At 48.5% G+C, this 12611-nt stretch overlaps 1 protein-coding gene across 1 annotated transcript in view; it reads left to right on the top strand.

The window, feature by feature from the left end:
* DCAF10 (DDB1 and CUL4 associated factor 10) overlaps positions 1-12315 on the top strand; it is a 29565-nt gene extending 17250 nt beyond the window's left edge. The window contains exons 5-7 of the mRNA XM_075338703.1: positions 551-667; positions 3595-3740; positions 11286-12315. Of these exons, the coding sequence (XP_075194818.1) occupies positions 551-667; positions 3595-3740; positions 11286-11654 (632 nt within the window). The 3' untranslated portion in view covers positions 11655-12315. The remainder of the gene's footprint in view (positions 1-550; positions 668-3594; positions 3741-11285) is intronic.
* The last annotated feature ends 296 nt before the right edge of the window (positions 12316-12611 follow it).

Here is a 12611-nt window from a genome sequence, read left to right as displayed (position 1 = left end):
TATGTGCGGTGAAGCTGCGCATTCATTAGTATATTAGCACGTCCCTGTGGGCGTATTAACATGCTAAGGGAGCCGACTAGCCAAGGGAACTCATGCCCTTGGATTTAGTCGTGGGCCTCATTAACATATAATAAACAATCTTCAGAAATACTTTTTCTAAAGATCTCTGTATCTATACTAGTGTATACAGGGACGGTTAGGCAGGGATTAGGAATATACACCCAGAACTGCTCGTGGGTCTGGGTGCATATTGCACCTGACAGGTTCCCTTTTAATTCAGGGGATGGTCTAGGATGGCATTGGCTATGCTTCACAATTGGGGCTCTTGAGCTGTAGCTAGCCATTATAATGACTTCCATTGTCAGTTAATGATAGTAAAGTATGTTTCCGGCCACAATTTAATTGTATGGTAGTGTCCCTTTTAACCTACCATTAGTAGTATGTTAAAATCAGGTAAATGTGTGGTGTAATAAGTGTGAGCTGAAATTTCTGTGACACACGCAAATGAAGCTGATGTGGAGATGTCTCATTGCTTCTGTATTATCCACAGATGTGACCACATCACCTACTTCTTCTTCTGACTCCAGACCATCGAGCTCTCCTTGTCATCATAGTGATTTGATCTCCCTGTTTGAGAAGCATACTTCCCGAGCCTCCCAACGAGAAGGTATGTCCTCAAAAACATGACTTTCCTCGGCTGGACAGGATGACAGATCACGATCTATCTGCTCTTAGCCCATTTCATAGTCTGCATAAAAAGTCTGGTCTTGCACTCTGGTACTTTTAACCCCTTCATGAACTTTGACGTATATTTACATGCCTGCCTTTGATGGGGACCCAAATCTTTCCTTGCACATGTCGGCTGATCTAATCAGCCATCATGTGCCTCTAACAGCTGCGGGTGAGTGTGTTAACCAGTTAAATCTCACTGTCAATCTCTGACAGTGGGATTTAACAGGTCTCGTCATACCCTGCTCCCATCAGCGGCTCTGTGACATTATTGTGGGGCACCGATGGGCTGTCATGACAGCCGTTGGTCAACTGATGAACCTTGTGTCTGTTATGACGAACTTCCTGTGAACCCTGGCTGTGAGCTGACATTCATAGGAGATTGTGATTTCTGCTATACAGAGCGTGGCTGATGCCCTGCTCTGTACAGCACAAGCTATCGGATAATCGCAGCTTCAAGGCAACAAGTACATATAATTTAAAAAAATTAAAAAAAGTTTTGAAAAATAGAATTTAAATAACCCCCCTTTTGCCCCATTGAAAATAATACAGTTACAAAGCATACACATTTGATATTGCTGAGTTCAGAAATGTCTGATCTATCAAAATCTAAAATAAATTAAGCCCATCGGATAACAGTGTAACAAAAGACAATTAAAATCACCAAAATAACATTTTTTTCGTCACTGCAACATTGCAACAAGAGGTGATCAAAACTTCACACCTACCCAAAAATGGTATCCGTAAAAGCGTCAGCTCAGTGTGCAAAAAATAAGCAATCGCTTGGGTCCAAGACCCGAAAAAAATCCATTATGGTTCTTGGCAACAGAAAGCAAATTTTATTTTATTTTTTATTTTGTTTTTTTTTTTTTTACAAACTTCAGAATTTTTTTTCCCAACTTAAATTAAAAGAAAGGTATACATATTTGGTATCTACGTACTTGTACTGATCTGGAGAATCACATTGCCAGGTCAGTTTTACCATATAGTGAACACTGTAAATAAATAAAAAAAAAATAGTGGAATTTCTTTTTGTTTTTCAATTTGAGCGCACTTTGAATTTTTTCTATATGTACGCCATATGTTAAAATGAATGGTTTTATTCAGAAGTACAACTCGTCCCTCAAAAAATATGAGGGCGTATGGCTATATTGACTGAAAAATAAAAAACGGAAAATAGCAAGGTCATGAAGGGGTTATGAAAAGCTACAGTATTTTTCGTTTTATAAGACGCACCGGAATATAAGACGCACCCCAAACTTAGACATAAAAAAAGGTAAAAAAAAGAAAAATGGGGTCCGTCTTATACTCCGGTGTTCTCTTACCGGAGGGGGGCAGCAGTGGTGGTGAAGCGTGGTCACAGGAGGCACAGGTTGTGCTGGCAGGCGCGGCGGGTCAGTGGCAGCGGGGTCCGTGGTTGCAGGTGCCGTGGCGTCCGTGGTTGCAGGCGCGGTGGCGTCCGCGGTGGCAGGAGCCGTGGTGTCCGTGGTGGCGGCAGCAGCCATGGCGGGTGAGCCGTGCAGCAGGCCAGTGCAGGGATTGTCCGCGGTCCCGGTTCAGTGGTGGCAGCGGCGGCGACTGCTCAGTGGTGGCAGCGGCGGGGACTGCTCAGTGGTGGCAGCGGCGGGGACTGCTCAGTGGTGGCAGCGACAGGGACTGCTCAGTGGTGGAGCAGATGGATGTGGTGTTTTCCCAGTGTGTCCGCGGTCCCGATTCAAGTAATGGCGCCCGGAGCGACGCATGCGCAGATGGAGCTCTCATCCAAGGGTTCCATCTGCGCACGCGCTGACTCCCGGAGCAGCGCGTGCGCAGATGGAGCTCTCATCCAAGAGCTCCACCGGCGCCATCATTTGAAAGTGGGACCGCGGACAACTGGTAATATGCTGCACAGCCGCCTGCCCCGCATGCACAGAGTGGCAGCCAGCAGGCTGCCCACCCACCCAGCGTACAAGCCGCCGGGTACCTGTGCTTGCGTGCGGTGGCAGCCGGGTACCCATGTCTGTGTGCGGGCGGCAGCCAGGTGCTGTGTGCGGGCGGCACCTGGGTGCCTGTGTGAGGGCGGCAGTTGGCTGCCGCCCGCACGGGCACCCGACTGCCGCTCGCACACAGCACCCGGCTGCCGCCCGCACACAGCCATGGGTAACCCGGCTGCCGACCCCACACAGCACCCGGCTGCCGCCCGCACACAGCCACGGGTACACGGCTACCACCGCAAGCAAGCACAGGTACCCGGCCGCTTGCATGCAGCCACAGGCACCCGCCTCAGACAGGACCCAGCCCCCCCTCCCCCCCAGGTACCGCTTTATAAGACGCACCCCCCATTTTCCTCCCAAATTTTTGGGAGGAAAAGTGCGTCTTATAAAGCGAAAAATACGGTATATTACTGGCTATATTACTGGCTTGTTTACTGGCTTGTGCATAATATATATATATATATATATATATATATATATATATATATATATATATATATATATATATATTATACAATATACAGTATATAGTATACAATATACAGTGTTTAGTGAACACTGTAAATAAAAAAAAAATAGTGGAATTTCTTTTTGTTTTTCAATTTGAGCGCAATTTTGAATTTTTTCTATATGTACGCCATATGGTAAAATTAATGTTTTGATTCAAAAGTACATCTCGTCTCGCAAATAATATGCCCTCGTATGGCTATATTGACTGAAAAATAAAAAAAACGGAAAATGGCAAGGTCATGAAGGGGTTATGAAAAGCTATATTACTGGCTTGTGCAGGAGGCAGTGGTGTACTCTGTGAACTATACGGGCCTTATTCATGATTTGTGACGGATTTGTTTTTTTCATATATAATATTATATTTCATATCTTTCCACATTAGGCAATTCCCCTCGTAACAGCCTTGAAGTTTTAACTCCTGAAGTCCCAGGTGAGAGAGACCGAGGCAATTGTATTACTTCACTTCAGCTCCATCCCAAAGGCTGGGCTACACTATTACGCTGCTCTAGCAATACCGACGACCAAGAGGTAAGTGCTTCTATATCCCTAGAAGAGTCGTCGGAACCTGGCCATGTGCATTGTACAATCTGCCCTATTAAATAATCTTGTGTAAGAATGGTTGTATAATCCTTTGTGAGGCCATATTACCATGTGCCGTAATGCTGCCTTTTTTCCTGCAGCACAATACCAATCTGCGCTGATTATTGAATTTTTTAATATTTTTTTTTTAGGAGCATTTTTTTTTTAAACTGTTCACATTTCACTTAACATTTTTACTAATTAACCTAGTTTAATTAATTCTGCCAATACTAGATCCGCATTATCAGCTGCTGCTGAGAAAAAAACACTGGGCAATTGGCAATATAATAGATTAGAATAAAAAAATGTCATGTTTCATGTAAAACTGACATCTTTTTGGTGTAGTTATGACCTTGTCTGTGTGCTACATTGATATCTACTGAAGCACAAGTCAAGGCTAGGTATTTCCTTCCCCATTGTTCCGACCATTAGGGGCACCTTAGATTATGACTAGGGATGATCGAATACCTCAAATATTCGGCTTTGCGAATATCCGACGAATAGGTCGCCGCTATGCGAATATTCGATGCGCGATGTAAGTCTATGGGAAGCCCGAATAGTTCCGATTAGTTGTTATTCGGGTTTCCCATAGACTTACATTGCGCATCGAATATTCGCGAATAGTCGAATAGCGGCAACCTATTCGGCAAATATTCGCGAAGCCGAATATTTGAGGTATTTGATTATCCCTAATTGTGACCCCCAACAGGGACAGTGTTGCTGATATATGTAAAGTCCTATAGAATTAACAGCACTATATAAATTAATAAATATTATGTTCAGAAAGCTCTGCAAGTGTACCATTCATTTGAAACCACCTTAATCAAAAGGTGCGTGCGTGCATGTGTGCTTTTTTTTAATAGAAATGGCCCATCCACAAGAGTATTGCTATTTCTGGGGTAGATCCATTATTCTCACCATGTATTGGAACTTTAATCTGTGGCTCATGACAGGGGATCCACTGTGACATACAGCTGAATGTAACATCCAGATATTCCTGGTGTAATAATAAACCCCCTGAGACTGTACTGCCCCCATAGACTGACTTGGATCTATGGCAGACATGTCAGAAGTGGGTAGCATGTTTTAACCCCTTTAACAGGCTCTTTCAACATGCTTAGCATGTTACACTGGTCACGTCATCAAATAGTGGCTACTGAGCTCATTAAAATTAGCTTTTATTTCTTTTTCATTTCTCATTTACGTCGCGGAGATATTGGCTTGTAAAGTTTGTTATAATTTATGATGAGACCAACTGGGTGTTACCAGAGATTCATCTTTTGGGGGATGTATTTTGTCTACTGCGTGACATTGACCAATCATAAGCAGGCTGCACATATAGAGGGAAAAAAGAATATACCCCTGCAATAGCTTAAAATAGGCTTTTTCCTATGTGAGACATGTACCAACTGACAGTATGCTGTCACTCTAGAGCTATATGTGATTATAAAGTGCTGGGAGATGACAGTTGGTACTGATAAGATCCCATGTAGAACAGAGGAGGAGGTGTGGAGCTCTGCCCCTAGTTCTCCCTTCTCCTCCTGTAGCATTTCATCAGTAGCAACTGCCATCTAACTGAATACAGATTTTCTTTGTCGCTCCATTGGGAGACCCAGACAATTGGGTGTATAGCTACTGCCTCCGGAGGCCACACAAAGTATTACACTTTAAAAAGTGTAACCCCTCCCCTCTGCCTATACACCCTCCCGTGCATCACGGGCCCATCAGTTTTTAGCTTTGTGTTGAAGGAGGCACACATGCACACAATGCTCCACATTTTAGTCATCAGCAGCTGCTGACTATTTCGGATGGAAGAAAAGAGGGCCCTTAACAGGGCCCCCCGGCATGCTCCCTGCTCACCCCACTGAGTCGGCGGTGTTGTTCAGGTTGAGGTACCCATTGCGGGTACAGAGGCTGGAGCCCACATGCCGCTTTCCTTCCCCATCCCTTAGGGGCTCTGGGTGAAGTGGGATCCTAACCGGTCATCCAGACACTGGGACCGGGCTCCCTCCGCAGCCCCTGGTGGTATCTGCCGGACAGGAGACTGAGTATCGTCAGGGACAAGGCCCTGCAACTACAGGTACTCTGTGTCCCCTTTGGGACGGTGCATGGAGCACCTGGGCCTCAGACGCTGCAGCGCCTGCAGTGTTTGTTTTTTGTCCGGGACTACCGCGCCGGCCATGCCTGCTTGTCGGCCGCGGTTTCTACTTTAGTCCCCGGCTTTTGCGGCCTAGTACATTAAACGCCCGCCCACGGGCCTGCCAGTCAGGGGCAAGGGCGGGACGGTCGGGCTGACGCCGACAGTGAGGGCTGGAGCACACATAGCTGTCCTCCTCCCCCCTCACTATTCCCTATGGGGCACCAGATTCCCGCACTTTTGTAAGTCCGCCCACGGCTCCCTCCTCCCCTGTGAACGCCGACAGCCATGTTTTAACACATCCTGCCGGTGGAGGACGTCTGGCTGCAGCTCTGGGAGACCCGAGGCAGAAAGGGAATCTGGTGGCCACACACCGCTGGAGCGGTTGGTAAGCCACACCGGTTACCGGTGCTGGTCCCCCTGGGGTGCTGACCTGTATATAGATACATTATATTTGTATACTTTTCCGGTTCAGCTGTATTGTTAACTTGTGGCTATATACCCTCAGTGATCACGCTCCTGGGAGACAACAGCATGTCGTTCACAAGGAGCAAGGGGGCCAAGGCACAGGGTTATTTTGCTACCTGTACCTCTTGTGCGGCTATGTTACCTGCAGGTTCCACCTACCCTCACTGTGAGCAATGCTCGGCCCCTGTGGCACTCGCTCAGCCGCAGCCTGAGGCACTAGGGGGTCCCTCGGCCCAGGTAGAACCACCGGCCCCCCCTGTCCAGATGGCAGGGACAGAGTTTGCTGTTTTAGCTGACAAACTCTCTGAGTCGCTTTCTCATTCCATGACTCAGTCTATGGATAAATGGTCTGTTAAGTTTCTAGAGGTTTTGCAGTCCAGACCGGCCCTTATACAGGCCCCGGGCACTGCGGGATCACCCCCAGGCCCCTCTCGGTCTGCGACTAAGCGTGTTCCTGGTGTGGCCTCTAGTTATTACGTGCAGGACTCCGGCACGGACCGCAGTCCCAGACCAGCTAAGCGGGCTCGCTTAGAATCTTCCCCGACTTCTTCACGCAGTTCGGGGTCTCAGCTTGAGGATTCTCTAGAGGAGGAGGAGGAGGTCGCAGATCAGGACTCTGATCCTGACGTTGCTCTCAATCTGGATACACCTGAAGGGGACGCCATAGTAAATGATCTTATAGCGTCCATCAACCAGGTGCTAGATCTGTCTCCCCCAACTCCGCCTACAGAGGATTCGGCTTCACAACAGGAGAAACACCAGTTTAGGTTTCCTAAACGTACACGGAGTGCTTTCTTCGATCACTCTAACTTTAGAGATGCTGTCCAGAAGCACAGGGCTTTCCCGGACAAGCGCTTTACTAAACGCCTTAATGACACACGTTACCCCTTCCCCGCTGACGTGGTTAAGGGTTGGGCTCAGTGTCCCAAGGTGGATCCTCCAGTCTCTAGACTGGCGGCTAGATCCGTAGTAGCAGTGGCTGATGGTGCATCGCTCAAGGATGCCACGGACAGGCAGATAGAGCTCCTACTGAAATCCATCTATGAAGCCATAGGCGCGTCTTTTGCCCCAGCCTTTGCAGCTGTGTGGGCACTCCAGGCTATCTCAGCTTGTCTGTCTGAGATTAATGCGGTCACCCGTACCGCTGCGCCACAAGTAACATCTTTGACTTCTCAGGCGTCAGTATTTGCATCCTACGCCATGAATGCTGTCCTGGACTCTGCTAGCCGTACAGGGGTAGCATCCGCCAATTCTGTGGCAGTCCGCAGAGCCATGTGGCTACGCGAATGGAAGGCAGACTCTGCTTCCAAAAAGTTCTTGACCGGTTTGCCTTTTTCTGGCGACCGACTGTTTGGCGAGCGGTTGGATGAACCGCATCCTCGGTCGGTGGCAGGCTCTCCCGCTTTTGCGACGCCTGGTGGCCACATGTCCAAGACCGTTGGGTGAGGGACATTCTGTCTCACGGTTACAGGATAGAGTTCAGCTCTCGTCCTCCGACTCGTTTTTTCAGAACATCTCCGCCCCCCGAGCGGACCGTTGCACTTTTTCAGGCGGTGGACACTCTGAAAACAGAAGGAGTGGTGATCCCCGTTCCCCTTCAGGAACGCGGTCGCGGTTTTTACTCCAATCTGTTCGTGGTGCCAAAAAAGGACGGCTCATTCCGTCCCGTTTTGGACCTAAATTGCTCAACAGACATGTGACAACCAGGAGGTTTCGCATGGAATCCCTCCGATCTGTCATCGCTTCGATGTCCCAAGGAGACTTCCTAGCATCAATCGACATCAAAGATGCCTATCTCCATGTGCCGATCGCTCAAGAGCATCAACGCTTCCTGCGTTTCGCCATCGGGGACGAACACCTTCAGTTTGTGGCACTGCCTTTCGGCCTGGCGACAACCCCACGGGTCTTCACCAAGGTCATGGCATCCGTCGTAGCGATCCTTCACTCTCAGGGCCACTCGGTGATCCCTTACCTAGACGATCTCCTAGTCAAGGCACCCTCACGGGTGGCTTGTCAACACAGTCTGACCGTTGCTCTGGAGACTCTCCAGAGGTTCGGGTGGATCATCAATTTTCCAAAGTCAAAATTGTCTCCGACCCAGTCACTGACGTACCTCGGAATGGAGTTTCATACTCTCTCAGCGATGGTCAAGCTGCCGCTGGACAAACAGCGGTCGCTGCAGACAGGGGTACAATCCCTTCTTCAGGCACAGTCGCACCCCTTGAGGCGCCTCATGCACTTCCTGGGGAAGATGGTGGCAGCAATGGAGGCAGTTCCATTTGCGCAATTTCATCTGCGTCCACTCCAATGGGACATTCTCCGCAAATGGGACAAGAGGCCGACATCCTTGGACAGGAACGTCTCTCTGTCTCTGGAAGCCAAGACCTCTCTTCAGTGGTGGCTTCTCCCCACTTCTCTGTCGAAAGGAAAATCCTTTCTGCCCCCATCCTGGGCTGTGGTCACGACGGACGCGAGCCTGTCAGGATGGGGAGCGGTTTTTCTCCACCACAAGGCTCAGGGAACCTGGACTCCGACAGAGTCCTCCCTTCAGATCAATGTTCTGGAGATAAGGGCAGTGTATCTAGCCCTCAAGGCGTTCCATCGGTGGCTCGAGGGCAGGCAGATCCGCATACAGTCGGACAACGCCACGGCGGTTGCGTACATCAACCACCAGGGCGGCACACGCAGTCGTCAAGCCTTCCAAGAAGTCCGGCGGATTCTGCTGTGGGCGGAGGCCACAGCCTCCACCATCTCCGCGGTTCACATTCCGGGCGTAGAAAACTGGGAAGCAGACTTCCTCAGTCGCCAGGGCATGGACGCGGGGGAATGGTCTCTCCACCCGGACGTGTTTCAAGAGATCTGTTGCCGCTGGGGAACGCCGGACGTCGATCTCATGGCGTCTCGGCACAACAACAAGGTCCCGGCATTCATGGCACGGTCTCAGGACCACAGAGCTCTGGCGGCGGACGCCTTAGTTCAGGATTGGTCGCAGTTTCAACTGCCTTATGTATTCCCTCCTCTGGCAATGCTGCCCAGAGTGTTGCGCAAGATCAGGTCCGACTGCCGCCGCGCCATCCTCGTCGCTCCAGATTGGCCGAGGCGGTCGTGGTACCCGGATCTGTGGTATCTCACGGTGGGGCAACCGTGGGCGCTCCCAGACCGACCAGACTTGCTATCTCAAGGGCCATTTTTCCATCTGAATTCTGCAGCCCTCAACCTGACTGTGTGGCCATTGAGTCCTGGCTCTTAGCGTCCTCAGGGTTGTCTCAAGATGTCATTGCCACTATGAGACAGGCCAGGAAGCCAACGTCAGCCAAGATCTATCACAGAACTTGGAGGATCTTCTTAGCCTGGTGCTCTGAGAGGGGGTTTATCCCCTGGCCGTTTGCCTTACCCAGGTTTCTTTCCTTCCTTCAATCGGGCTTGGACAAGGGTTTGTCCCTCGGCTCTCTCAAAGGTCAAGTCTCGGCGCTTTCCGTGTTTTTTCAAAAGCGTCTAGCCAGGCTTCCGCAGGTCCGCACGTTCCTGCAGGGAGTTTGCCACATAGTCCCACCTTACAAGCGTCCGCTGGAACCCTGGGATCTCAACATGGTTCTACGGGCTCTTCAAAAACCACCTTTTGAGCCGCTGCGGGATGTCTCTCTATCACGTCTTTTGCAGAAGGTGGCATTTCTAGTGGCGGTTACTTCACTCCGTAGAGTGTCAGAGCTTGCAGCGCTGTCATGCAAAGGCCCTTTCCTGGTATTTCACCAGGATAAGGTGGTTCTGCGTCCGGTCCCGGACTTTCTCCCTAAGGTGGTGTCCACTTTTCATCTCAATCAGGATATCTCCTTACCTTCATTTTGCCCTCATCCAGTTCACCAATGTGAAAAGGATTTGCATTTGTTAGATCTAGTGAGAGCACTCCGGATCTACGTGTCTCGCACGGCGCCCCTGCGCCGCTCTGATGCGCTCTTTGTCCTTGTCGCTGGCCAGCCTAAGGGGTCGCAGGCTTCCAAGTCTACCTTGGCTCGGTGGATCAAGGAACCGATTTTTGAAGCCTACCGTTCTTCTGGGCTTCCGATTCCTTCAGGGCTGAAAGCCCATTCTACCAGAGCCGTGGGTGCATCCTGGGCATTGCGGCACCAGGCTACGGCTCAGCAGGTGTGTCAGGCGGCTACCTGGTCGAGTCTGCACACCTTCACGAAACACTATCAGGTGCATGCCTATGCTTCGGCAGATGCCAGCCTAGGTAGGCGAGTCCTTCAGGCGGCGGTTGCCCACCTGTAAGAGGGGGCCGTGTTACGGCTCTTTTTATCGAGGTATTCTTTTACCCACCCAGGGACTGCTTTTGGACGTCCCAATTGTCTGGGTCTCCCAATGGAGCGACAAAGAAGGGAATTTTGTTTACTTACCGTAAATTCCTTTTCTTCTAGCTCCTATTGGGAGACCCAGCACCCGCCCCTGTTCCCTTCGGGCTGTTTGTTCTTTTGTGTACACATGTTGTTCATGTTGAATTGTTCTTTTGGTTCATGGTTTCTGTTCTCCGAACATCCTTCGGATTGAATTTACCTTAGACCAATTTATAAGTTTTCCTCCTTCCTGCTTTGGCACCAAAACTGATGGACCCGTGATGCACGGGAGGGTGTATAGGCAGAGGGGAGGGGTTACACTTTTTAAAGTGTAATACTTTGTGTGGCCTCCGGAGGCAGTAGCTATACACCCAATTGTCTGGGTCTCCCAATAGGAGCTAGAAGAAAAGGAATTTACGGTAAGTAAACAAAATTCCCTTCTTTCCTGTGAATTGACAATTTTGCCAGATGTGAGCAATGCAATAAGTTTAGAAATAAAGCATTGTATAGAATAATTCTGAGCTGATCTAATACTTTTCCTGTGTTTTTTCTTATCAGTGGACCTGTGTGTACGAGTTCCAAGAAGGCGCTCCCGTACGCCCCATCTCTCCACGCTGTTCTTTGCGGTTAACGCATTACATAGAAGAGGCCAATGTTGGCCGGGGCTACATTAAAGAACTCTGTTTTAGCCCAGATGGACGTATGATTGCCTCCCCTCATGGATATGGAATCCGGTTGTTGGGATTTGATTCCCAATGCAGTGAGCTTGTAGACTGTATGCCCAAAGAAGCCGGGACTTTACAAGAAATCCGCTCCCTATATTCTCATAAGGATGTGGTCCTGACAACCAAGTTTTCTCCTACACACTGTCAGATAGCGTCAGGGTGCCTTAGTGGACGCGTTTCCTTGTACCAACCGAAGTTTTAATTCCAGCATCAGACTGGAAATATCAGGTTTTCAGTAATTTAAAGGGACTCCACACACTTGGCCTTTATCTAAAAACTATGAAATCTTCATAGAAAAATCTTTGAATAAAGGACAATAAACTTGGCCAATGGCGACTTATTCTTCAGTTGGGTATCTTGTTTTCTGATTTGACTTAGCACAGGCTCCACTCTCCAGGTGAGAACGGCTCTGCGTAGCTTCACTTTAGTAGTACCACTAACATAAAGAAGCCCATATGTAGTCATGACTGTAAAAGACTGTGGCTGTATATTTGGCATTATTTATTACTGTACAGTATGGTAAAATATTATGAGTGTGACTTTGAGCTGTGCATGGTGTTAATTATCGATTCCGTGATCAGGTTTCACGTTCCCACTACAACACGTCTAGATCTTACTGCATTTATGTATAATGTAGTTAAAAGCTGCTGCAAGGTCTGACTACCATGACATTTGTTAAGCCCATATACTTGCCATGGCTAGTGTGCAGCTGGTATTTTTAGATTTTTATTTTTTTTCTTAGTAACCAAGTTTTACTATTATTTTTTTTTATTTTTTTTTTTTTATTTTCTTCGTGTCATGTTTATTCAAAATGTGTTTCCTAGTGGACAACAACGTTATTAAACTCCGAAAAGGTGCATTTATGCTATCGTTTGTCCCGAATATTTGTTCTCAAGAGTTTTGTTTTTATCATGACTGTATTGTTATAAAGAATAAATGCCAGAACATCTATCTAGAGAACAGTGCCACCTAAATCTAGAGAACAGTGCCACCTAAATCTAGAGAACAGTGCCACCTAAATCAGATTACCGTATTTTTCGTCTTATAAGACGCACCCCAAATTTAGAGAGAAAAAAAAAAAAAAAACGGGGTCCATCTTATACTCCTGTGAGTCCACTCAACCACCGCGGCAGCGGTGGTGTGGTGGGGTCTGTGCTTT

Source organism: Anomaloglossus baeobatrachus, chromosome 1 (assembly GCF_048569485.1).
Source record: "Anomaloglossus baeobatrachus isolate aAnoBae1 chromosome 1, aAnoBae1.hap1, whole genome shotgun sequence".
Taxonomy (NCBI): domain Eukaryota; kingdom Metazoa; phylum Chordata; class Amphibia; order Anura; family Aromobatidae; genus Anomaloglossus; species Anomaloglossus baeobatrachus.
The sequence above is the reverse complement of the archived record's forward strand: the minus strand, read 5'-3'. Positions and strand labels throughout refer to the sequence as shown.